The sequence below is a fragment of the Harmonia axyridis genome, chromosome 3 (assembly GCF_914767665.1).
Source record: "Harmonia axyridis chromosome 3, icHarAxyr1.1, whole genome shotgun sequence".
In the NCBI taxonomy this organism is placed as follows: Eukaryota; Metazoa; Arthropoda; class Insecta; order Coleoptera; family Coccinellidae; genus Harmonia; species Harmonia axyridis.
The window spans coordinates 63,386,945-63,414,833 of record NC_059503.1 but is presented as its reverse complement, the minus strand read 5'-3'; the positions used below and the strand labels follow the sequence as shown (position 1 = coordinate 63,414,833).

The 27,889-nt window shown below is 32.3% G+C and overlaps 3 protein-coding genes across 5 annotated transcripts in view; 2 read left to right on the top strand and 1 right to left on the bottom strand.

Annotated features, from left to right (window-relative positions):
• The window catches only part of LOC123674791 (fasciclin-3), a 212,144-nt gene extending 203,912 nt beyond the window's left edge, over nucleotides 1-8,232 (top strand). Inside the window, exons 7-10 of one of the 3 annotated variants that reach the window (XM_045609876.1) lie at nucleotides 205-346; nucleotides 1,843-1,956; nucleotides 5,984-6,011; nucleotides 7,622-8,232. In XM_045609876.1, coding sequence (XP_045465832.1) covers nucleotides 205-346; nucleotides 1,843-1,956; nucleotides 5,984-6,011; nucleotides 7,622-7,955 — 618 coding nt within the window. In that variant the 3' untranslated portion in view covers nucleotides 7,956-8,232. Of the gene's footprint in view, nucleotides 1-204; nucleotides 347-1,842; nucleotides 1,957-4,374; nucleotides 5,906-5,983; nucleotides 6,012-7,618 lie in introns of those variants that run through there. The other 2 variants (XM_045609875.1, XM_045609877.1) reach the window with 2 other exon arrangements.
• A 727-nt stretch (nucleotides 8,233-8,959) lies between these two features.
• On the bottom strand, nucleotides 8,960-11,830 carry LOC123675505. Its single transcript, XM_045610866.1, has one exon. It carries the CDS (start codon nucleotides 11,828-11,830, stop codon nucleotides 8,960-8,962), a length of 2,871 nt encoding a protein of 956 aa, XP_045466822.1.
• A 6,671-nt stretch (nucleotides 11,831-18,501) lies between these two features.
• Nucleotides 18,502-23,062, top strand: LOC123674841 (peptidylprolyl isomerase domain and WD repeat-containing protein 1). Its single transcript, XM_045609947.1, has 5 exons — nucleotides 18,502-19,016; nucleotides 19,251-19,592; nucleotides 20,215-20,414; nucleotides 21,754-22,033; nucleotides 22,327-23,062. The coding sequence occupies exons 1-5, from the start codon at nucleotides 18,695-18,697 to the stop codon at nucleotides 23,040-23,042; spliced, it is 1,860 nt and encodes a 619-aa protein (XP_045465903.1). The 5' UTR covers nucleotides 18,502-18,694; the 3' UTR covers nucleotides 23,043-23,062.
• Nucleotides 23,063-27,889: the final 4,827 nt, after the last annotated feature.

Genomic DNA, 27,889 nt, shown 5'->3' with positions numbered 1-27,889 from the left:
AAATGATTCTTCTCTAGATTAAGAAAATAGTATCATCAATCTGAAAAAAAAAACAATTTTACAATTAATATACCCAACAAAAGGTATTTCTATATGGAATATCAAATCCTGCTTTCAATTTACTATCAACTTTATATTGATGGAGCTCTATATGCATAACTTCTTTTGAATTTCAAGACAAATTTCATAATTGTCAATTTTTAGGAACAAGGTCGTTACGAGGTGAACTTGAGGATGGCCGCAGTGCAAAAAGAAGACACCGAGAAAGAATACATCCTTGCCGCCCAGAATCAAATTGGTCGTCAAGAGTACCATGTGAGAATTTCAACGAATCCTGAACCAGAAGGTAAGGATCTTAATTTTCGAAGTCGTTAAAAAAATTGTTATTTGTCTGATGCGACTCTTACTTTATTTTAATATAAAGTTGTTAACATTCCATGCTGCCCTCCCACAGGAATTCAGAAATTTTTTCGGGAGCAATTTCATGGTGAGTCATTCCAGATCCAGTCAGAATAAAAAATTTCTTTGAGAGCAATGAGTAATGCTATCAAACCGTGCTGGTGTCCCAAGAATTATTATCGTTTACTCGTTCAATCAACACAGTTGCATGCATTTGTGTGGCTTTTCCTCTAATAAAGAATATATCACCACCTTAAAATAAACCAGTGCCGTATCTAGGGCGTGGCAAAGGTGGCACTTGCCACGTGCGCAAGATCTGCAGGGGCGCCCAAAAATATCAAGAGAAAAAAATATTGGAGCACCAGACATAATAATTCGAAAGATCACAACTCGGTTTTCAGGTATACGCCTCGCAACAAGCAATGCCGAGGAATCTGGAAACCAAGGACGGAGATCTTTCTTTTTTCTTGGGGGGGAGAGGGGCTGTTCTCGAAAAAATTTTTACAACAACGTTTACTCTTATCTGTAATGTGAGAAAAAGAGGTTTGATAACGAAGTTGGATTAATTTAATTACTTAATTACTCAAAATATTTTTTTTTATTACCAATTCGATTGTTCTCACCTTATACTGGGTTTTCTTAAAACGAAGTTACGAAGGAAAATATTCCTTGGATAATTTTAAGAAAAAAAAATTCCCATAAACATGAGCTCGCAAACGCTTTGTTTTCGAGATACAGGGTATTTCTTGTATAGTCATACTTTTTAGTGATGCTTATATTTAATAGTTTATCGAATCTTCATTAATCTTCGCTACAGAATTTGTTGATAAGTTGGTAGTGTAAGTTATAATTAATTTATTCATCACTGCTTATTAACTGGATTTTTATAATATTTTGGATTTTCCTGAGGATTACCAGAGAGCTATTCGAATTTTTTTTTCGAAATCGATAGCAGATACAACAACCAAAAAGTGTTGTACTAGACCGGAGTTTCTTTTCACATTTTTCTATAGAACCAGTGCTTCACCAAAAAATAGTTCTGGTGAAAAGAAGCAGGTACCCTCCCAGAAAAAATATCACCCTGTAGATTTACATACAAAATAAGCATATCACAAGATGAAAACTTTAAATCGGAAGATCTACGGCAATTCAAGTTGAATATCTTGTGAAGGGAAAGTGCTATGAGAAAAAACTTTAACACCGGTATCTCAAAACCAAAGCGTTTGCAGATTCATGTCATAGGACTTTTTTCTCGAAATGATCCGAGAAATCTGTCATTTTCATTTGTACACATTAGGAACACCGTTTAGATATAATCAATTCAAAAGTGATATCTGTATCGATTGATTCTATTAGAATAATTTATGCGTTTAACTTCTTGAATTTCATTTCTACTTTCGATATTATTCAGCTTGTTAAGGATTACCATTTTGTTTTTTTCAGGTTTGGAATTAGGGCTCGGATCCTTAGTCGGAATCGTCGTAGCAATCTGTATCCTACTAATGGCAGTTTTTCTATTAATTTTCGCTAAAACCACGGGAAGATGGTGTTTTTCTGGTAAGTTCGATGTATTTCTGTATTTATAAATGTGGAGTCGATTCACATAAAATGATTTCTAGTATATAGCTTAGTGAATGTTTTTGACTGGAAGCGTTACCACAGAAAATCACCACATATCTTGACCAAACTATAAGAAGTAGATAAATTGAACTTGAGATGTTAATTATTGATTTAAATGACATATGGAATGTTGCGGAAGAAATGTTCTAAAGTGATCCATATTGTGGTAACCATTTCTGGAACACCGGAGATTTATTTTTCCAATTGTACGAGTGCTATGTCATTTGTGTATTTCTTTTCCCCTATGCATCCAAACAAATAAAAGCTAATTAATTTTAGAGGCAAGTTGATGTGGTAAGTGTTAGATTATCGAATGTTTGTAGTAGTATTTTTGTTTCTTGATGGTATTTACATATTTCAGCATGATATTGCTCAAGACTTGTGATGATAGAAAGAAAATTGAATAGAAGTAGATTTATTTGTATTGATCGTAGTGCTAATGTGTTTCATTTTGAACAATTTCCCATTTATTTTCTAAATAGAGGAATGCTAATAGTTTCTTGAATGAGTATAAAGAATACTTATAAGGGGATTTTAGACCATGCAACTTAGTATTAAACCTCCGAATTTTAAATACCCAGGTAGAAACTTCTATAAACTTATATTTTAGCATCCTTAAAGTTGTCTCAAAACCTACATTTGGTAGATCTAGAGTCTAGACCAAGTTTGAAGAAGTGGTTGAGTTTCGGGTAGTTTTTGTTAATGAGTTTCCTCGCTATTTCAAGCACTGTATTAAGTTTAATCTTACATTTGTAGGGAATTCCATCTTCTGCAATATTGATAATGACAACGAGATATTTGGAAAAAATGTCCAAAAACCAAATTTATGATTTGCGATGAAACTTACTAACAAAACCTACGCAAAAATCAAACAGTTCTCCAAACTTGTATAGATCTAACCATACTAATTTTAATGACAATTTGTTTGTTTGGATTCCGAACACCGACAGGAGAACTAAAATGGCGGTGTGTGACGTCATCACTAATAGAAAGTATTCTGACAGGAATACTTAAGAAACGCGCGAAAATCCCTAGAACAGTTTTGCCAGTTATAATCAGGCATTTGGTAATCATACAATCTGGAATATTCGGTGCATTCGGAATAAAAGTAATCCTAGAATAATATTCAACAATTGTTTTGAGGTCTGAAATAAATGATAAAAAGAAACTGATATTACTTAATCTACAAGCAAGTTGGTACTCATGGCTGTAAGAGGTCTTTCAGAGCCTTGGGAGAGTCAGGATAGAAAACATACCAACAAACGCACCTACCTGCATTCATTTTGGGAAATTTTTTAGAAAAGAATTATGCGGCCTTTTAGAGCTTGGGCCATAGATCAAAGATACACTTTATCCCCATAATTTCAATAATGTTACCTTATATTAGAGAACCCTGATTTGAGTTCTACTTGGCATGAGCCATATACCTTATACAAATGTCTAAAATACAGTCTGTATTGAAATTTGCTTATGAGATTGTAATACTAATATTCGCAAGGGGTGTTAGTACCTTGGCAAAATATATGCCTGATTCTCACAATTTTACCAAAAATGCCTTTTAAAAAATTTATATTCAGAAAAAAACAATATAAATACTATAAAATTACTTCGAAAACTCAACTTATCGTTGGAAACGGTCTTAAGTTACGACTGGCCACTTCGCAAAAATTGTCGAGATGAGACTCTAAGACAGATTTCTAGGGGTGGATTGGCTTATTTGGCAACAAAACTTCTCCCCTGGTTTTGACAAATTTAATAAAATCAAAATTTACAAAGGTCGACCTTTTTCATTTCATACAAAATTGGAATAAAAAAACTTGGGTTGAAGTTTTGTTGCCAAATAAGCCAAACCACCCTCAGAAAATTGTCTTAAGAGTCTCAACTCGACAATTTTTGCCAAGTAAGCAATTGTACCGTTACACAATTTCAACAAAATCTTCCAGAAAACTTTCTCTGTTCCTTTCTCTAGATTTGAGCACCCATAGCCGATTCATCGGAGACCAATCACGTATGATGAATTGACAAATTACGGTATCCAATAACGTAACATGAATTGAAGCATGTAAACTCGTTGCAACAGTACGATAATTAATTTGAAGATCCATTAAAATTTTCACTGCGCAAGCAGGTTATCCCAGCGTCAAGAAAGTCTAGGAACACAATTGGGATTTCGAATCTGCTTGTTTTATAGGCGTGTACTTGATTGCATTAAGATAAATTTCAAAATTAGTATGACGTCCTATACCTACATACTTCGAATTCAGTACACTATACTTCAATAATCTGACACAATTGAAATGTTAAGACATCTTTACCATGCCTCTGAAATATTACATTAGCTTTTATCTGTTATAGGGGGCGCCACCGTCATCGACTACACTAGCGAAAACGGAACACGTCAAGGTCAGGACGGAATCTCTGGTGATGGAGTAGACAATCCTCATCACCAAGTTTCTCAAGAATACATTAATGGGAATGATCTTCCGATAAAAAAAGACGAAAAAATCAACACACAAGTTTAGATCGATTTCAAATTCTTCGAGTGATATTCAAGTCGTTGTTTCGCGTTCTGATTAATACACATTTTTTGAAGGCGTTATTTTAGATTCTTCATCGGTTATTTTGCTTTAGAAATTTTCAATATTACTTTGGAGGAAATGAAGAAAACACATATTGAATTAATATTTTATTAATAGAAAAGACACAAGAGAAGAAAAATGAAATGACCATAGCAAAAAAAAAATATGAATTAAATTTTAGTTGAGGAATTCACTCCTTCTATTCTTTATCGGTTTTTCTACAGATGTAATCATACTGAAAATAGGTTAACTTGATATCAACCTTGAAGTATAACGGATTCTATGGAAACTTTCAAATATCATTCGAAATATTGAAAATCTCTCGAAGATAGTAGTTAATTGTTCTGTTCGAAAAAATGGTATTCATGAATCAAAATTTTCATTAGTTTCGACATATGGAATGTTCTAGAATGGGACGATGAGTATAAAATTAGTAAATATGTAGAATTCGAATGATAATAAATTATTTCCATGTGAAATTTTCTCCACTACTCAATATCGAAATCGTATTCTAGAACTATCTATGATGTGTAAATCAAAATATGCGAATCTCATTGATGTGATTTCATGCAAAAATTTTTTATGTTTTTCACTATTATTTACCTAGATTTTCCTTTAACCTTTGTATAGACGAAATTTTCTTCATCTTTTATTAAACTCAAGGAAAGACTTAACTGATCCACATTACTTAAATGATCGTTACTTTAAGTAGGATAAGTGTCCACTAGCATAGATATTTATTATCATTTTTGTGAATTGTAGATTTAAGGATCATTATAATGATTTTCTGAACATTATTTGGAGGAAACTCCCAAAACTTTTTGTACATAAGCGTTTCTATATACATACATTTGAATTAGTTTTTCATACTTGATTTGAATGATTGACGAATAATTAATTTTTCATTTCTAATATTCCTCTAATGAATTTTTTATGTTTCATTTTTTTCAAAATACGCACTAGACTGACTTCCAATTATTATTGATATATCCTTCAAGAACTATGAGAACAATAATTTTTTCCATTCACTGTACAGTTATTGAACTCAAGGTTTAACTTTTCCCGATATAATTTAAACATGTAAAACTTCCTTGTATAACAAGAAAACTAAAAATATTATTGTGAGCTCTCTGTTGGTTTGTTATGCGGAAAATCTATCAAGCATTCCGTGACTTATGGATATTTCAGAATAGTATATTTAAATAGTTGAAATTATGAATGTAAAAATTTTGTATGTTGAATGTACTTTAACTGATAAGTTGAGATTATAATTATAAAACTGTTTTATAAATAAAAATCTATTGCCACCTCCTTTGTATTTTTGAACCGAAATTTAATCGGATAAATTTTAATGTAGATTTAATTTTTGCTTTCTCAATTTTCAGGGCCATTAGAGAGACAATTGGGAGAATCGTAAGTATCATTCGATAGCTCTTTATTTGAAGGGATATTATGTGAATTTACATTTGAAACTGCAAGCTCATTAGAAATCCTCAAAGATTATCCTCACTAAGCACTAATACCGCCCGCTGTTCTTTCTTAGACCGACTTTTAGCGAAGTGTTCTCGGCCAATATCAATATTTTTATTTCACAACAAAATCAGAAATATTCATACTAGATTGTACATAATATCAGCAGCCCACGCAATCCCTAAATCCAATAAAATGTCAGTATTTTCAAAATTTTCAATAATCAGCTCCCTTCGTCTAGCCCATTGATATAACGGGTGTTTTTTTCGAGGTATATAACTTTAAGTTGGCATTACTGTTCAAGATGGCGACCGATTTGACATCTGTCAAGTGATTTATTATCAGTTTGGTTTGGCAATTCATCATGAATAGACTCACGCCTGATCAACGCTTGCAAATGGTGCAAAATGAGATTGCCGTTGTTCCCGATTGGTACGCTTTATGGGCTGGTGGAATCATTGGTCCGTACTTCTTCAAAAACGATGATGGCCAGAACGTTACAGTCAATGGTGATTGGTATAGAGCCATGATTAATAACTTTTTCATTCCTGAATTGAACAACCATGATGTCCAGGAGCTGTGGTTCCAACAAGACGGCGCAACATGTCACACAGCTCGTGCCACAATCGATTTATTGAAAGACACGTTTGGTGACCGCCTAATTTCACGTTTTGGACCTGTGAATTGGCCTCCAAGATCTTGTGATTTAACACCGCTAGACCACTTTCTGTGGGGCTATGTAAAGTCATTGGTCTATGCGGATAAGCCACAAACCCTTGACCAATTGAAAGACAACATCCGCCGTGTTATTGCCGATATACGGCCACAAATGTTGGAACAAGTCATCGAAAATTGGTCGTCCAGATTGGACAACATCCGAGCCAGCCGTGGCGGTCATATGCCAGAAATCATATTTAAAATGTAATGCCACAAGATTATCTTGCGGATAAATAAAATTCATGTCAATCGAATAATCCATCGTTGTTTTATTGCAATTTAAAGTTCTATAGCTCTAAAAAAAACACCCTTTACCATTGGGTTAGAAAAAATATTTATATTTATATCATTTTTTTAACTTTTCATTTTTGAAGACCACAGCATCGTTAGACGTATGTTAAGATTCAGTAAAAAATAGTGTACATGCTTACTTCAACTTACAACAATAAAATATCATGTCTTCTAAAAACTCTAAAAAAATATTTATGACAACTAATGCTATCTGAAAGATGGCTCTTAAGAATTCAGTCACTATGTAGCATTTCTCGGGAGCGAATCGCACGTTGTGCGTAAGCGAATTTTACAAAAATGGTAATTATGCGACTATAGCACGAAGAATTTCACCAATATTCAAGATTCTCGTCACTTAAATGATGTGCCAAGCATTTTCCTCATTCGGAAATAAGTAAAACAGTTTGAGAAGGCTGGTTCAACACTAGATAAAACAATACCTGGGCGGGTTAATCGTTCTGTTCGTGATGATCCCGAATTTTAGATACCTACTCAAATAGTTATATCTTCAGAATAATTGTTCAATCAAAATTTTGTTTCAGAAGTGATACTGAAAGTGCTGATGGTCGTCCAAAAGATTCGAAACGTAATTTAATCCCTATAAGACTCAGTAATTACTTCAAAAAAGAGAAAAACATGGAACATATGCAGAACAAAGAAGATGAGGTCAAAATTGAGGAAGTTGATGATCCTACTAGAGTTCCACTAGACACTACACTTGCAACAGAACAAGAAACTAATAAAGATAATAAAGAGGGAGTTGTGTACGCAGAATTGGACTTAATTAGCCCTGGAGTTAAAGCTGTAGTGAAAAATGATAATGACAAAACGGAGTATGCTGAAATCCTCTACGCACCTAAAGAAGAAGATAATAAATAGGATAATTACGAATAATTGTGATGCGTTGAAATTTTCAAAGGCACTCTAGTTTTGTATAATTTGATTGGTGAAAACTACTTAGGTATATGAATTTTTTTAAATAAAATACCTACTTCAAAAGACTGCCTCTATTGAAAAAAAATCCTTTTATTTCGATCATTTTATAAGATTGTTTCTGTAAGAAGTATATTTTAATTTTCTCATTATTTTTGTACTTAATCATTTTATTGGAAAAAATGTTAATTCAATTTTCAAAGAAATAATTTTATTTAATAAATTTCGTATTTTGAATTATTGAACAGCCTAATAGTCCAATGAGTCAAAGCCTCAACAATAGATAAGGTAAGTCTCTATTCAAAAAAGTAAATATGAGGAAAGTACTAAAGTGAAGTCAGAAGCTTTTGAGCGTTCATTCATTCGTGAGCCAGCCAAGCTTTTGGAGATCTCAGAATTGTATTCACTCGATTTATTTCCAAAGGTTTTCCCCATTTTTTTGTATGAATTTTCGACGGTTCTGATAATCTGAACAGCTTGAAATTTTGCGTGATGCTTAAAATTGTTATTTCACATCTAAATGCGATCTAATCGGTAGTTTTGGAATTATCAGGAAAACAACATATATAATATAATAATAAATATAATAATTGATAATTATTTTTCCTTTGATGTCCTATAATCAATATTTATTTACAAAATAACGCAACTAGCTAGTAATTTGATGAGAATGAAGAAATAATAAACCTGAAAAATGTAATAACAAAAAGAAAACCCTTATCTAACCCTATGATACGCCTATGGGATTTGTTGTCCAACTTCGACAGCACGAAACGAAACACTAAAATTGACAGAGAATTGAAGGAATGGAAGGCATCTAATGGCGGATTTCCGTTCACCAGTTTCAACAAAGGAATATTGCCTTATGATCACAGAATACTAAATATATCAAATCCCGCAGAGTCGATATAAGGACTCAAGTTTCGAAAATATTTTTCAATTGATTTTTTTTATGATAAACTCTGACTCAATTGATCAAAGTGGTGATTTTGAGTAATCAAAATAATGGAATGTAGAGCTTCTTTGAGCTCAGCTTGTGAAAGTGGACCAGACAAACGTGTTTTCGAATTCAGACAATTATAAGTGAATCTCCTAACGTAAGCAAATACTGTTTTCAGCCTATTCAAACTTGAAAAGGTATCCAAAATATTTATAAATTGGTTAGTTGTAGGTTTGGTTGCAATTGCAACATGAAGACTTGGTTTCAACTCAGGTAATAAGCAAGTTTCAATGTCAGAATTGACAAAGGGTGTTGGCCAATTAATAACAGGCATCGACAGAAATTCAGGACCATGAAACCAAAATTTTTGAATTTCCGGGTTCATGAACTGTTGAGGGGTGAGACCTCGTGAAGGCAAATCGGCGGGGTTGGAATCCGTTTGGATATGATGCCATGAAGCACCCGGAACATAATCGTTTATTGCGACTACTCGATTTGCAATAAACGTTTTGAGCCTATGAGGCGGGGTTTTTATCCATGAAAGGACAATTTGAGAGTCGCAAAATAAACGAACCTCAGAAATTGGCACTGGAAATACATTTTCCAAAATAACCTTGACCAGTTTGGTCAACAAGACTGCAGCAGATAGTTCCAGTCGAGGAATAGACAGAGTTTTCAATGGAGCCACTTTGGTTTTTGCAATCCAAAGATGGGCGTATATGTGATTCTTGAATTTTACGGATATGTATATAGTGGCTGCGTAAGCTTTCTCGGAAGCATCACAAAATCCCGCTAATATAACGCTACTTTCAGGAGCAGAAATAATAGACCGTGGAATTTTAATATTTGATAGCAACTGAATTTCATTCACTATTCTCGACCAGTCACCATGACAAGCATCTGACAGGGGGTCATCCATATCATGTTTTTCCGACCATAATTTTTGTATTAAAAGCTTCATTGAAATTACAATAGGTGATAAAAAGCCCACTGGATCGAATATACGTGCAATGTAGGATAAAATTGAACGTTTACTTGGTTTTTCATTGAATTCATTTACATTAAAAACGAAAGAATCTACCGCTGGAATCCAACTCAAACCCAAAATTTTTATTCCCATGCTATCATCGTTAAAATCTAACTTAGCCTCAATATGATCAGGGGGCAGGTCATTCAAAATATCGAGACAGTTGCTCGAAAACTTTTTCAAAGAAAATCCGCCTTTCTTCAACATTTCCTGAAGCTCATCACGCAGTTCGATAGCTTCCTGAACATTAAAGGCACCGGTTAAAATGTCATCGACATATATATCATCATCTAAAACTTTAGATGCTCTAGGAAAATCTTTTCCCTCGTCAAATACGAGTTGTTTCAACACTCGTAAAGCCAAGAACGCCGAAGGTTTCAAACCATAAGTGACAGTGTTCAATTCGAATTCTGTTACAGGCTGATCTGGGGATGAACGCCAATATATATGTTGAAATTTGCGGTCTGAAGGACATACTAGAATTTGTCTGAACATTTTCTCTATATCTGCACAAATTACGATAGGATACATTCTGAATGAAAGCAAAATTATTTGAATATATTTCTGTAATTTGGGACCTCCCAACAACATATCATTCAACGATTTACCCAAACTATCTAAATCTGAGGCGTTAAATACAACTCGCAGCTTCGTGGTTGAGCTAGAGTCTGTACGAACAACATGATGCGGTATCACATAACTATTGGAAGTTTTGGCACGTGACATATGATTCAATTTCAAATATTCTGACATAAAGTCGTTATATAAATTCAAGGAAGCTTCGTCTTTCATCAATCGATTTTCGAGAGAGAAGTAAGATTTCAATGATCTTTTTGAATTAAAAGAAAGCACTGGATTTGGATTATCCAACTTGAATGGTAATGACACTACATAGCGACCACTTTCGTCACGAAAATGAGTAGATACGAAATGTTTTTCCACGTAATCATCTACAGGATCTATAATATTAGTTTCTCCAACTTCTTCCAACGACCAACATTTTTGCATCTGTTCGCTGAGATCAGATTGAGTCAAAAGTACTGACTTCTTAGAAGAACACATTTCATTTATGGGACCTATGATTGTCCAACCGAAAAATGTATTTACGGCAGTAGGATATCCAGGAGACGAAATACGACCGTCACGTTCAAAAACGATAGAATAAGTATCAGCACCTAGGAGAATATCTATGGGTTGAGAAATATGAGATGTTTCGTCAGCCAAATTCAAGTGCTCGAAATGTTTAATTATTTCCTGTGACAAAGGGGCAGAAGGTATATTGTTGTTAATTTCAGGTAATACAACAGCGTGTACTTGCAAGTACTCCAATCCCGTTCTGGGATACAACTTGCAATCTATTAAACCTAATGGTTGCGCATTGGTCTGACCAATACCAGAAATAGACATATTGATTGAATTAATTTTTAAACCCAATTTTTTCACCAGTTTCTGACTGATAGCAGAAATTTGAGACCCTGGATCTAACACAGCCCTAACTTGGAGCTTTGTACCGTCAGCAGATTCAATTCTAGCTTGAACAGTACCAAGAAGCACTTGTCCAACACAAATAGACTTCTTATTGATATGATATGAATTGATAATATCATTGGGGGTAGCAGATTCAGATTCCGAAACTTTTCTTTCAATGTGGAGGCTGTTATTGTTCGGGATGTCAGATAGATTATCTGACTGATTGACAGATTGATTATCTGGATGGAGGCTAGTATGGTGACGAGTTGATTTGCATAGTCTACATGAATTTTTGGAAGCACAGTATTCAAAATTGTGAAGTCCAAGACAGTTGAAGCAACGTTTGCAGTTTTTTAAATAATCAAATTTAGCTTGCCTCGACATTTTTATATAAGATGGACATGCAAACAGAGGATGTGTATCATTACATTTTGGGCAATGAAGAATTCTTGAGTTCACTGAACGAGATGGTCTATTGAGGGAATGATCCTGAGAAGAACCAGCAGAACTTGCGAGCAAAACATTTTTTGTTTTATTTTTAAAAGAGTGAAATGAACTTGAACCAGTTGATTTATTTGAAGATTTAGAAAAAAAAAACTCCTGAGCTTTGATTTGTTTCGTGACAAAATCTATCAAAGACTTATATTCAGGAATATCAGACGAGCCCAATTGGCTTTCAAATGCTTTTCTAGTATAATGATCAACGTTACGTAATGCTAGTGAAAACAAAAGAAAATCTGATAAATCTTTTATGTTTAGTGCTTTTATTGCATTAACTGAAGTTTGATGACAATTCAAGAATTCTTTGAGATGTGTTACAGAATTATTTGTTGAAGCCTTGAAATTCAATATTCCATTTAGGTACATAGTCGCCAACATTCTTGGATTTTGATAACGTGACTTCAAGCTTTCATATGCCAATTCATAATTTTCATTTGATAACTGCAGTCCTGATATAACTGCGAGTGACTCATTCCTTAAATAAGATTTTAATAATTGAAATTTTTGTATTGGCGCTAAACTTTTATTTTCATGGACCAGAGAATTGAAAAGTTGAAAGAATTCTGGCCATTCTGAACTTTCACCTGAGAAAGGGCGAATATTTATTTTCGGTAGCAAAAGTGATTCAAAATTTGAAATCTGTGTGTTAGACGCTTGGTTTGACGCTGATTGTTGTTGTTTTAATGAAAAAAATAAAGCCCTAATGTGAGCTACCACCTCAGCAAACGCCAACTCCGACGTTTCAACACGTTCAGTTGCTGATAATTCGGAATTAATTTCCATCATTTCCTCCTGTATGCATTCAAATTTTGCTTCGCACGCAAGTATTTTCTCCTGGTACGCTTGCAATTCAAAAATATTTGAAAAATCGTAACCTTCAATTTTTTTCCATATTCCGGTTACAATAGAAAATACATTGGCTCTTTTATCGACCAATTTATTCAATGAGGCATTACCTGTATCAGTTTTAGGTGGCATTGTTGTAAATAAACGAACGAAGAAAGAGAATTAAAAGTGAATTGTTTAAATTGAAACAGATGTGAACTCTGAGAAAGATTACTTTCCAGCTATGGTGAATGTTGCCAGATTGTAATATATGGATACTTATAAAAAACTGTTTTGATGGCCGCAAAAAAAAAGAAATTTGAAATGAAGTTACTGAAAATTTAGATTGAGATATTGAAATTGGACGCAATCCGGCCCGAAGGACCAAATTATGTTGGGGATTTACAAAGAAAATTTTAGTGGACTGTATTTAGAGTTAAATCTTATCCCAACACAGTACGAAAACGAAAAGTGAAACCAAAGTAATAATAAAATAATATTCTTACCTAGAAGTGGGTGAACTTAAGTTATGGATCTTGCAGCAGTCCTCAGCTTCCAGAAGCAGATTGATTGAGCTCAACAAACTGAACCAGAAGTGGTAGATCCTTTATGATTGACAAGCTGGAAAATTATTAATTCGACCCCACTTATCCTTACGAATGTCACAGAGTACGCCACTGGTGACAACTTTATTTCTCAAACGGAGTCTTTTGATTTAATGTTTATGGAACAGAAACACTGCATTTCTGATATACACAACTTCGATTGTCAGCGAACAACGCGTTGAAAATGCGATATTTTCCGAAATTTGTGTACGTAAATTAGAACAATAATTATTATTAGGGAGCAGAATGGAAACAATCAATCTTTCGTATAATACGTAAAGAAGGATACTGACTGATATGGAAATCTCAACATGTGCGCTAAGCGGCAGAGATCACAGCTGTTTTTAAATTGCGATAAATACCGCTTTTAAATTCATTCGGAATTTAATAACTGAAAATTGAAAATTTTTGAGAAAATTGAACTGAAAAAAAAGAACGTTCACTTGGCGTGAACAGGCTCAAAAAAACCCGCAAGTCGGATTAAAATCCACCGATTAGTAACACTGGTATCCTAATAGCACTTACTATTTCCTCAGTCTATTTCTCAAAATATTTGGGCTACTTTTTTCTGAAGACAACATATATATAATTTTAAAAATATCATAAATTTTCTTTTGTGTTTTTATTTATCACAAATTTTGAATTCCCTAAAATTCAGTTAAACTTGCAGCTACATTATATCGAATGTAAATTTAATTATCTATAATATTATTGATATAATATCAATCATAAAAACTCAGGAATAGAAATTAAAAAATATTTTCTTTTAGATAACGCTCAAATCCCAATGAAATTCACCTTGTTCTGAAAGAAATTTTAGATATCATGAAAATCTGTACCATACAGTTCCTAAATGTGAATCGTTTAGCTATTTCAATACAATTCTGATCCGAATATCTCAATATTTTTCTTTGAAAAAAATTAAAAGTGCGTTATTCCCATAGCCATATTAAGCTATTCAATACTATTTTCATCTGAATAACTCAATATTTCTCATTAAAAACGCCTTATTGCCATAGCCATTTCAACAATCAAGTCATGCAAAAAACTCAATATTTCTCCAAAAAAAATTAAAAACGCGTTTTTCTCATAGTATATTCGCATGTGTTGCCATTAATTCAATGACTCCATCCTTCCCAACACCTCTCTTTCTTTGATAGTCTGCAAAGCAATGCAAGTAGAAGCCACGTGAGGGCCAGTCCATGTTGTTATAGGTCTATGGAAGAATCTGATCGCAGGTTAATATTCATCTTGGGAAATTCTTCATTCTATTGAAACTATGTAAGAAATGAGGTAAGGGTATGCAATGCCATATTTATTTATTACTAATTAATTAAAAACATTGTATTTTATGAGAGTTTATTTACTGTATATTGTTTACATAAGAAATCTACTAAAATAACTCATAAAATGGAAATTATTTCTTAAAAAAAATTATGAAACTAGCTTGTTTTCATTTTCTTCTTGAGAAGACATACCGCCTGCTTCTTTGGGTCTATGTTTCCTGTGACGTGGATTGCCAGCTATCTCACCAATGCTTTGGTGGTCATCTAATGGGTCTTCTTCCGAGGGGTTTGTTGTCTCTGGTGATCTTTGCCATTCTGTCTAGGCTCATTCTATCCACATACTGGTTCCATCTGACCACATCGTCCACTTGGCACTTCTCTCTTATAATATAATTTTTCTGTCTGTCCGCCAGTTTGTATTCCGTTATTGTTCTTAGGATCTTCATTTCAGTTGTTCGCAATACCCTCTTTTTTGTAGACATTTCGGCTATGGTCTCCGCTCCATTGATAGATTGCATTTTGAAATATAATAATTCACCTCTATTCTATATTCAAGTTAAATATCGATTTTGTAATATTAATCCTTACTAAGAAACAATTAACCACATAGGTGTTATTTATTTTTTTTTTTTATTCAAATGGACAGAATCCATATGCCTTTCGAGGTGAATCTTCTGGTTGGCTGCATAATCACATAAGTGACATTTATGTTCTTTTTTATTTAAATGAACTGCATCTATATGCATTTTGAGGTTATATTTCTGATTGGCTGCAAACTCACATAAGTGACATTTATGTTCTTTTTTATTCAAATGGACAGTTTCTATATGCCTTTTGAGGTCATGTTTCCGATTGGCTGCAAACTCACATAAGTGACATTTATGTTCTTTTTTATTCAAATGGACAGAAACTATATGCTTTGTGATGTCATTTTTCTGATTGGCTTCATAATCACATAAGTGACATTTATGTTCTTTTTTATTCAAATGGACAGTTTCTATATGCCTTTTGAGGTTATATTTCTGATTGGCTGCAAACTCACATAAGTGACATTTATGTTCTTTTTTATTCAAATGGACAGAAACTATATGCTTTGTGATGACATTTTTCTGATTGGCTTCATAATCACATAAGTGACATTTATGTTCTCTTTTATTTAAATGGACTGCATCTATATGGTATTGAAGGGTTCGTTTCTTGCTTGCAGCATACTCACATAAGTGACATTTAAATCCTTTTATGTTCAAATGTACAGAATCTATATGCATTTTGAGGTTTTTTTTCAGATCTGCTGCAAACTCACATAAGTGACATTTATGTTCTTTTTTATTCAAATGGACAGAATCTATATGCATTTTGAGGTAATGTTTCTGATTGGCTGCAAACTCACATAAGTGACATTTATATTCTTTCTCATTCAAATGGACAGAATCTATATGCATTTTGAGGTGATTTTTCTGATTGGCTGCATAATCACATAAGTGACATTTATGTTCTTTTTTATTCAAATGGACAGAATCTATATGCATTTTGAGGTTATTTTTCTGATTGGATGCATAATCACATAAGTGACATTTATGTTCTTTTTTATTAAAATGGACAGAATCTATATGCATTTTGAGGTGATTTTTCCGATTGGCTGCATAATCACATAAGTGACATTTATGTTCTTTTTTATTCAAATGGACAGAATCTATATGCATTTTGAGGTAATTTTTCTGATTGGATGCATAATCACATAAGTGACATTTATGTTCATTTTTATTAAAATGGACAGAATCTATATGCATTTTGAGGTGATTTTTCTGATTGGCTGCATAATCACATAAGTGACATTTATGTTCTTTTCTATTCAAATGGACAGAATCTATATGCATTTTGAGGTGAAACTTATGCTTGGCTGCATAATCACATAAGTGACATTTATGTTCTTTTTTATTCAAATGGGCAGAATCTATATGCATTTTGAGGTCATGTTTCTGATTGGCTGCAAACTCACATAAGTGACATTTATATTCTTTCTCATTCAAATGGACAGAATCTATATGCCTTTTGATGACATGTTTCTGATTGGCTTCATAATCACATAAGTGACATTTATGTTCTCTTTTATTTAAATGGACTGCATCTATATGATTTTGAAGGGTTCGTTTCTTGCTTGCAGCATACTCACATAAGTGACATTTAAATTCTTTTATGTTCATATGGACAGAATCTATATGCATTTTGAGGTAATTTTTCAGATCGGCTGCAAACTCACATAAGTGACATTTATGTTTACTTTTATTCAAATAGACAGTATCTATATGCCCATCGACATTGCTCTTCTTTATGAAAGCAAACTGTCTACTTTCATAATCAAGAGACGATCTTATTCCATTCTCATCAGTGTAATCCTGAACAATATCTATGATTTCATTCTTTTTATCCTCAATCGTGTACTGAAAACTAGAACCAAAAAAATAATTGTAACATTTTCAATTATAAGAGATTTGAAGATAAAACAATTTCAACAAACACTGGAAATTAACATTCAAAAGTGTTCTTCTAAAAAATCGAATTTTCATAATGATATTTCAATGGAATATTTCACAAAGTGTGACATCTTTGTAGAAAGTATTGTTGCTTGACTACATTGATTTTCCTAGTTAGAGGATTTGAAATAGAAATTTCAATATCACATAATATAATCGATTAGACTTTATTTCATAGGAACTATTGAAATCTTCAAGATCTAATCTACACAATTTCAAAATAAATATATTTTGAAAAGTAGTATCTTGTGTCTGTGTATTCTAGTGTATTTGATTTATTGCGAAATAGAGAAAATAATATTGAACAGTTCGTGTTGAACCTTCATGGTGAGCACATGTGAATAATTTCAACGTGCCTTGAGAATTTCTTCAAAAAAGTGATTATTATGAGTAAACAAATTCGATTAAATAAAATTTCTAAGCGGATTACTGCTAGCGCCGCAGTCTTCGAACTTCTCTACAGATCAGAAATGTCCCAGGTCAGCGGCACTTCTACTTATACCTCTTCAGGAGGAGAAGTACCTAAAAACCAGGAAGATTCAAAGCGTAAAAGACGAAATAAAAAGTCAACCAAAAACGTCATAGATACTGAGAAAAAATCCCATAGTAATCCATAGTAACGAGAATCATTTTTTTCGTTTTATGTTCCGTTGTTCGTGTTTATCGATGAAAAGTATTCGGTGTATCTGAAAAAGTCCTCGAAAGTAGTTCGAGGACGTGCATTTTCCTTCACTAAGAACTAAAATATAATCAAATAATTAAACTTTCAAAATCGCAAAAACACATCTACTTAACTGAAGAGACAATAAGCCATGTTCTTTCTAGAAATAAAATAAAGTTAAAATTTGGCCTACAGTATAAAGAGAAAAGAGTGAATGCTTACTCCAAGTCAAATGTGCTTCCTTTTTCATAGCTATAATTAGCTTCTCCCATTTCCATCTTTACTCTGTGATGATTATTTTCATCTAGGAAAATTTTTGAGTATGTTTCCATTTCTGACTTCAACACTTCGTAAATTCTCAATTGAGAAAATAAATATGTACAATTACAAATCGAGAACTGTTTGTTTTGTATAATCTCTACTGTGTACAATAGCATGAAGCTTGTCTGTTTTTTTTCGCAGAGTAAAAAGCACAGAATACTAAATATATGATTATGATTCTTCCTGGTAGTTCTAAGATACAACTAGCCATTAGAGTTATATTCTGTGTCTCTGGTAGCTCTGTGAGTCTGTGCGCTTTTAACCTTTTTTTAACGCTTTTAAGAGGTCGAAATCATAGACCTAATATCCATTAGGATATTAGGTCTATGGTCGAAATCTATGAATATAAACACAACATACGATAAATTTGACTGCTTGAAGATGTATATTTGAAAATCAATTTTTTTCAGTTACTAATTTTTATATATGGTTCGAATGAAAATAGTTATCATCATTCAGATAACAAAATAAATAATATTATAACAATATTATACTGAAAACTTGTAAAATTTACAATGTCTGAAAGTATTGGCCATTCGAATAACACCCAGAAACGAATTGCTGAGAATGAAGACTCAAATGATCTTATTGGACCTTCCTTATCAGAATGTTCACTCCCTAAGAAGAGAAAAATTTTACCTTTTGAACATTTATATATAGAAAATTTGCCAACAGCAGAATCCTATGAAAAAAGTTATATGCATAGGGATATTATAACACACTGTTTTGTAACCGCAACTGATTTCATTATTACTGCTAGTTGTGATGGACACATCAAATTTTGGAAAAAGATGGAACAAGGAATTGAATTTGTTAAACATTTTAGGAGTCATTTAGGTGTGAATTATTTAATTTTAGAGTACCGAGTTGCCTTTACCACTTTTTTTCATTACTAGAAAATATTTTAGTATCAATTGTTCAATTCAATTCGTAAACTGTTTACATACCCATAATAAGTGAATTCAAAATATTTCAGCGTCCACTGTGTTGTTATAATAATTGATAGGAACTGTACTTTAATAATTAGAACTAAGGGATCAAATAGCATACAAATATAATTCTCTTTTTCAGGTCCAATCACAAAAGCTGCTGTGAATGTTGAAGGAACTTTATTCTGCTCAGCATCTTCAGACAAATCTCTCAAAATTTTTGATGTTGTAAATTTTGATATGATCAATATGATACGTTTAGACTATTCCCCATCAATAGTGGAGTGGATCCATTCACCTGGTGATGCTATTCATGCTTTAGCAGTTTGTGATCATGATACGCCTAAAATATATGTTTATGATGGAAAAGCAGATGCTACACCTCTGCAAATTTTAGATAAAATTCATAGTAAACCTGTGTGTCTGATCAAGTATAACAATAAATATGATATTGTTATATCAGTTGAAAAAGGAGGAATATTAGGTAAATATACAATATTGTAAATAAAGGCCATTTTCAATTCATACAATATTGTATAAATATGAGATAGTTAATTTTTTCAATTTTAAGAAGTGATAATTAGACTTGTAATATTTAAATATGATTTAAGTACACATGTAGATGCGCCATATGGCCAACGAGTCAGAAACGTCAAATGTACAGCTATGTTGCCACTTCGAAACATTAATCATATCATTAAGAAAATATATAAGTATTTTTCACACATTTTCTCAGCTATTTTGATAAGTGAATCCCTTTGAATTTCCTACCGCTACCCATTTATTATTTATTATTCTTCGTTATATTATTCACTATACCAAAATATAATCTCTTGTTATAGCAGTCACATTATTGTAATGTTCATGACAGATGGCTAGAATATTTCAATGAAATACTTCAAATACCTGACTAATTTTCAGACCTGTTAACATAGCTGCTCATTTGACGTAGCAGACTCGTTAGTTTCATCTACATGGTTACCTTGCTTTAGTATGTGGATTGGTTGGCTTCCTAATTTATGAATTGCATAGGTAAAAATCAGATAACTTAACCCTATTTTTATCCCTTAGTTGAGGTAATTTTGGATGTTCTTTACTTATTTCAGAGTATTGGTCAGGACTGAAGCAAAATTATGCATTTCCAAAAAATATCGCATTTGATTCTAAACTGGACACAGATCTTTATGAATTTGCCAAGAATAAGACGGTACCTACCGGACTTGCCTTCTCACCTGATGGAACTAGATTTGCTACTATCTCCTTAGATAGGAGAATAAGGATCTTCAATTTCATATCGGGAAAATTAGTGAGTCTGAATGATTTAAAAATACATATTCATATATAATATTACAGGAGTTTAAAAATGTCTTCTAATCAAATTATATTGTATTAATATACATTAAAGACAGAGCCGGCCGAATTTGGTGCGGTCCGTGCACATGCATCGGACTCCTGGCTATCAGGCTCGCCAACTGGTGACAAAACATAAAAAAAGAAATGTAATGATAAATACAAGATATAAAAAATAAATAACCAAAACATATAAAGAACTTTTTGGGCATAGTTAGCTAGGAACAATAATTTTAATACATTTTGGATGCCTCTGTATTAACTAATAGCATAGGCAACTAATAGAGAAGGTCGATTCGTCTCAATCTTGTCCTGTGCAGTGTTAAGTCAGGCATTGGCTGCATCGATAGTGCCCAGTATTCGATAATCACGAATTATGGAACATGAAACGAATTAGTTCTTAGGAATGATGCATAAACCCACCATTAGGCACTGTTTCCTTAGGAACTGTGAATAAAAGTGAAGAAGTGAAGAAGAAGTGTGGATAAGCCGAATACAATCTCAATATTGACAAGTGACAGTTCCTGCCGTTTCATGTTCTGTAATTCGTGATCATCAATTTAAAGTATTCGCTGTATCCATAGAGCAATAAACATAGATAGAGGGAGTCTACGCAATTTTTACATGTCCCCAACATGGTTAGATTACGTTGTCAGATATACTTAAAAACCACAATTTTACTATATTGTTGTGAATGTATATTATATTGAATGAAATATATTTATTTGAGTGATTCCCCATTAATATGCAAAATATTTATTATGAGAGAATATAAGAGAATCGAATCTACCATAAAAATCTCAAGTTTCTAGGTCTTTTGATTGAGTTATCGTGTTGATAGAAAATAGACCAACTTGAATGTTGAATACTCCATAATTTGGTACTAATATATAAAATTATATTAAAAAGAGGAAAAAATTGAAAGAGGAAAAAAATGAATCTTCCAAGCATGCATCTATTGATATTAATATTCACTTTTTCATTTTCTTGGAATTGTTGAAAAAAGTGATGAAAACTAAGACCACTAGAAAGTTTTAAATTCAGATTTGTGCTCTGAAGTTAGATTTAGGTATATTGAAGCAAACACAGCATAACTGAGATTTTGATAAATTCTGAAAATAAACATCAAGTTATAGATATGTACAATCAAGCCGAAATGTAATACACGGTTGTCACAAAAATGGCATGAAGATTTCTTGAAAAATTACATCAATTACTTATTTATTTTAAATATTCAGATAAAGTGATAGCTTCAAATCGATTATGTATTGATATTTTGAATGTTCATTTTTCAGATCAAAGTAATTGATGAGAGTCTTCCAAGATTCACAGAGTTACAGCAAAAGACGCAGCAGTTGCCAAATATGGAATTTGGTCGTCGGATGGCAGTAGAACGAGATTTGGAAAAATCGGAAGCGTTCAGTTTAGCCAATATCGTTTTTGACGAAAGTGGAAACTTCTTAATGTATGCAACATTACTAGGAATCAAATTAGTCAACTTGTATTCAAACAAATGCGTCAAAATTATAGGAAAAAATGAAAACCTGAGGATATTGCACATAGCAATATATCAAGGTAAGACAACAAATTCCAGAGCTCTTATTGATTGAACTAGAGAACCCTACACTTTTTCACTGTTAAACTTCTTACCACAAACCAAATCGTTTTCATTATTATCGCTAAATTACTTCAGTTAAGAGGCTTTTTAAGTGGTTTTCAATGTATCAGTCAAACATTAGGTACCCATTCATTCCCCTCTGACACTGCAATGACCAAACTTTGTACGGTGTAAGGAAATAAATTTTTAAAAGCAATGAAAATTATATCATCAGCCAAGAGACACGTAGTTGACTATTTCCTTTTTGCAGGATCAGCAAAAAAGTCCAAAGCAGCTGTAACATTCGAGATAGAAGCCTCCAATAACCCGACACTGGATGCCATAAAGCCAGATCCTACATTAGTTTGTACAGCTTACAAAAAATCTCGGTTTTACCTCTTTTCCAAACGTGAACCGGATGAAGTTGGAGTGGATCAAGATCGTGATGTGTTCAATGAGAAACCATCCAAAGAAGATACTTTTGCTGCCATGGATGAACCAATCCAACAAAGACTTTATGAAAACGCAATTATCCACACTGTTTTTGGTGATATCCATTGTAAATTGTTCATGAAAGATACTCCGAAGACTGTGGAAAACTTTTGTGTGCACAGCAAGAATAGTTATTACAATGGACACATCTTTCATAGAGTTATTAAAGGTTTCATGATACAAACTGGAGATCCTACTGGTAATGGTACTGGCGGCGAAAGCATTTGGGGAGGAGAATTCGAAGATGAGATAAAATCTCACTTGAGGCACGACAGACCTTACACCTTATCTATGGCGAATTCTGGTCCTAACACTAACGGAAGTCAGTTTTTTATCACCCTTACTCCTACGCCTTGGTTAGATAATAAACACACAGTATTTGGAAGAGTTGTGAAAGGAATGGAGGTTGTTCAGAATATAAGTAATGTAAAAACCAATGCAAAGACTGATAAACCTTTCGATGATATAAGAATTGTTTCTATAAGTGTAAAATGAATCCAAAATAAATAATTCAACTGAACTATATTTTAAATAACAAAATAGTTTATACTAACTATACTAGTGGAATAAATTAAAGGATCAAAATAAAATTCGAAATTTTCAAATTGGTATATATTTGAAAAATAACAAAATAAAATGGCTGTTATTTGGATATAATTGATGAAATTAACAATGAGTACAATATTTAGTACAATATCCAAACGAGTAATATCATCGTATGATATTAATTATTTATATATTGTATATCGGGTGTCCCAAGGTAAGTGGCCTATTAGATTATTATGGAAACTATTGATGGTAAAGATTTCAAATTTTGTGGATAGATATTTGGCCATGTAAGGTACATTTTTAAAATGATTTCACATTTCCAGTGTTGCCGGATGTACGACAATTTGGCAACAACTTTGTTATTTTAAAAGGGACATCCGGTATTTCTATTTTTTTATGATACTCCATAAAATATTAAATCTATTCACTCTTACTTTTCCATACCTATCTTTAACGGTTTTTGAGTTATTAAGTATTTTTCGAAATTTTAAATCAAATTGGCGTATTACGAAAATGACTCTAGTTCGCTCAATATTTGAGATTTAAGTCAAAAATTTTGCAAGTCGTTAGATATTGATCTGATCTGTGTTACTGCTTTTGAATTATGGTTGTCAATAATACAGGACGGACCAAAAAAAATCATCATTTGCCAAGTTACAAAATTTTAAAAAAGTCTATTTTTTCAAATTAGACACCTAGTATATTTTTCAAGTTTTGGAATCAGTACAACACACTCTACAATTTTTCTATTCACGTCCCTATACCTATCTCAACTGGTTTCCGAGTTATATGCGTTTATTAGATTTCACATTGATTCAATAAGCGTTAATTTCTTTTGCATTGTTATTTTCTCTTGTCGTTCATAGATCGATATATCAATGAATCAGTTCAATCCATAAATGTCAAAATAAACAATTATTGCCTAACAGGTGTTTTGTTCCGAGGTTTTTCTATAAATAATGGCTCAAGAAAGATATACACATATAACGCATATAACTCGGAATCCAGTTGAGATAGGTATAGGGACGTGAAAAGAAAAATTGTAGAGTGTGTTCTACTGATTCCAAAAATTAAAAAATATACTAGGTGTCTAATTTGAAAAAATAGACTTTTTTACAATTTTGTAACTTGGCAAATGATGATTTTTTTTGGTCCATCCTGTATTATTGACAACCATAATTCAAAAGCAGTGACACAGATCAGATCAATATCTAACGACTTGCAAAATTTCTGACTTAAATCTCAAATATTGAGCGAACTAGAGTCATTTTCGTAATACGCCAATTTGATCTAAAATTTGTAAAAATAATTAATAACTCAAAAACCGTTAAAGATAGGAATGGAAAAGTAAGAGTAAATAGATTTAATATTTTATGGAGTATCATAAAAAAATAGAAATACCGGTGTCCCATTTAAAACAACAAAGTTGTTGCCAAATTGTCGTACATCCGGCAACACTGGAAATGTGAAATTATTTTAAAAATGTACCTTACATGGCCGAATATCTATCCACAAAATTTGAAATCTTTACCATCAATAGTTTCCATAATAATCTAATAGGCCACTCACCTTGGGACACCCGATATATATTTGATAACAATGGCCGTATCTCAATAAGAAAAAAAGCTTTTTGAAGCTTGAAGTTCATAGTTTAGAGATCTATGATGACAACATTTTTCAAGCAACGTGTACCGCTCAATCCTAATAAATGCAGTATCGAAAATTTCTGCGAAATTTTTATTTTTGGCCCACAGACTTGGAAAGTTTTTTTCCGATTTAACCACTATATGGATGAGATAACTTGTTCATTCAGCTTCAATAACTTTTTTTAAAAATTTCGATACGAGCATTTCTCTGTGAAATATCGAACTTTGAATTGAAAAGGACCTTTTTTATCAACTTTTCAAATTAATGTAGAAAACGAAGAAAATTTTTTTCCGAGAATACCATAGCTACTTCTTGTAGAGAATTCATTCAAGATTTCAAAACATCCCCTAAATTTTCTGTGTAAACATTGATTGGTGAGATATTGATGGTTAAAGACAAAAAGGTCCTTTTCAATTCAAAGTTCGATATTTCACAGAGAAATGCTCCATATGAAATTTTGAAAAAAGGATATTGAACGATATTTATGGAAATATTTCATTAATTTCAATAAAAATTAAGTGAATTAGATGAAATAATGTATAAGAGAGATAGAGAGAGTTTATTGGTGTTCTTACAATTTTATGAATTGCTTACACAGGTCATAACTATAATGAAAGATACAAAGGTACAAAATGTCACAAAACTAAAAACAACACTAAAACAGATGTTGTTTCAAAAGTAGTGTGACTAAGTGAAATGAATAATCAACATATATATAAAATTATAAATAAGGTGTACGGATGAGATAAAATAATGAATAAATAGTATATATAAGCAATAAAGCTGTTGTGATAATGATCTGCAAATAAAGACCAACTATCTATATAATAAATTAAGTGTATAGATAAAACAATAAACTGAGTGTATATGGATAAAATAGTATTTAAAAATTGAAATGTACAAACAATAAAAAAAAGTGTTTATAAATGTGGTCACATTGTATAGATAGTTCACATTTAGATTATACTGATGAATAAATAGTAGAGAACAGTTTAAAAATAAAATGAATACTCAAAAAGAGGCAGATAAAAAATTGTTTTCCAAAACGAAACGAACTCCTCTACTGAATAAAATATATTGGTTTAATCTGTCCTTCATTTGTATTAGGATTTTGGCAAGTTCCCATTAAGGCTAAGGAGTAGTTTCTATTATATAGCGATATCGCACAGTATTCTGGACTCTTTTGAGATTTTTTCAATCTCAACATAAAATTTTTCCTGATGTGGTATTTATCTCTAGTGTTACAATCATGTATGTCAGATTGCAAACGATAATTTTTATTACTACCATGAATATACAATAAGTTCTTGAGTATGAAAGTAGATGGAAATGTGAGTTGTTCAAGTTTCTTGAAAACTTGTTTGCAACATTCTCAGAATCCTAACAACACGTCTCTGCTACCCGTACAAAAAGCTCATTCCAAAACTTGCCACATCGTGGCTCGTTTTTGAATTTTAAACTCGTGGAAGAATATCAATGCGTTCTGCACTTGTATTATAAATAATTATTCTCTCAGTACCTATAAGAAATCTATAGTTTTGGCATTCAGTAAGCTATGAAATATAGGCTACTTTTCATAGCAGTTTTACGAAGAATCGTTTCAGATTCATCATTGAACATCAAACAGGTCGCACCTACGTAATTGGCCCTGATAGTATTTGATTGTATATAGAACAAAACTCATTCAACTGAGGAATACTACGGTGATTCAATAAAATGGGCCTTACATTTCGAATAACTCCCAAAAATCAGGTAAACGGAAAATGTAAACAAAAAATCGCCATTTTTAGGCTCAGCTGAGATGCATATTCTATGCATCTTAGGCTCAGCCAATTAAAAACGAGACCAAGCGTGTCGCCACTGTCGTTTATTTAGCACGGAGTCAATATATTGAAATAACAGAAAATGTATGTAATATTTACCTTTTTCTCATTAGAAAATGTATCGTTATTTTATTTTCGATTATGTACTTATCCTCACAGAATACTAAATATATAATCCTTCAAAAACAACCATATGCTACGGAGCGGAAACCAGTAGAATGCGTTCAGCAGATAATCCATAGAATATTGTTAACTGTTCCTTCTACTGAATGCGGCTGCGATCTGTCGCAAATTAGGCGGTAAATTTAAAAAGAAATCTTAGTTTTGAATATTCTCACGTTATGTATTCGTTAGTGACAAAGATATGCTAACTAAATATTCATGTAAAATAAGAAATATTACAATTATTTCAAGTAGTTAGAATATTGTGTGAATAGATTACTCATAATTCAAATTGGGCTTTGAAACAAACCTTTTTCCAACCAAACTTGAGATATTCAGCTGATATAATTGAAGAGCTGGATGTCGACTGCCATTTTTGTTCTTGTATTGGTAAATGTATGAAATATCGTAACATAAATCATAATGAAAAGTCAGGCTAATAATATAGAAACACCGAACAAAAGTGAGTTAAGAGTTGAATTTACAGTATATCTATACTATTCATTTTCATTCTAAACTGAAACGCGCAACTTCATAATAGATTTAACTTTTCAGATTGTTCTGATTTACATTCTGCTCTCAATGGAGTTATTTTTGAATTATTGGATGATGAAACAAGTCTACTATTTTTGCAAAATAAACTTATGAATATTATCAACATCAGGTATGGTGATGCCATTGAAAAATACCTGAGAAGAAACTTTGAATATCGCCATTTGTTCAGGGATCATATAGTTGCAGGTACTTTAAGATCTCATTCAATATTTCAACTATTCCAACTTTATTAATACATTGAAAAAAATATGTTGTACCTTCTAGAACTAATAACCTCCTTCATTCCAGAAAATTTGTCAACTTCCGTCAAACAAGTAGATGAAACAGTTCAGAATTATACTACAAGAAGTGCAAAATGTATAACTAGGAATATACTGACTGTTCCTTTGAATACTTCTTGTGATATTGATAAACAATATGAAAAATCACCAATTTCATTATTGAATGTTAACGATAGGAATAACAAACTTGATCATCATAAGAGAGTACATGGCCAAGTAGAAAAACAAAAAGTAATTGTTGAATATTCCAACAATTCTTTTCTGGCAAGTCATACAGATATGGAATCTGTTGCTATAAATACAGACAAAAATATTCCAACTAAAA

Coding starts and splice junctions, on each gene's coding strand:
- LOC123674841 (XM_045609947.1), top strand. CDS start 18,695: ATGTCTGAAAGTATTGGCCATTCGAATAACACCCAGAAACGAATTGCT. Junction 20,415..21,753: donor ATTTCATATCGGGAAAATTA/GTGAGTCTGAAT, acceptor TTCATTTTTCAG/ATCAAAGTAATTGATGAGAG. Junction 22,034..22,326: donor GCACATAGCAATATATCAAG/GTAAGACAACAA, acceptor TCCTTTTTGCAG/GATCAGCAAAAAAGTCCAAA.
- LOC123675505 (XM_045610866.1), bottom strand. CDS start 11,830: ATGTCGAGGCAAGCTAAATTTGATTATTTAAAAAACTGCAAACGTTGC.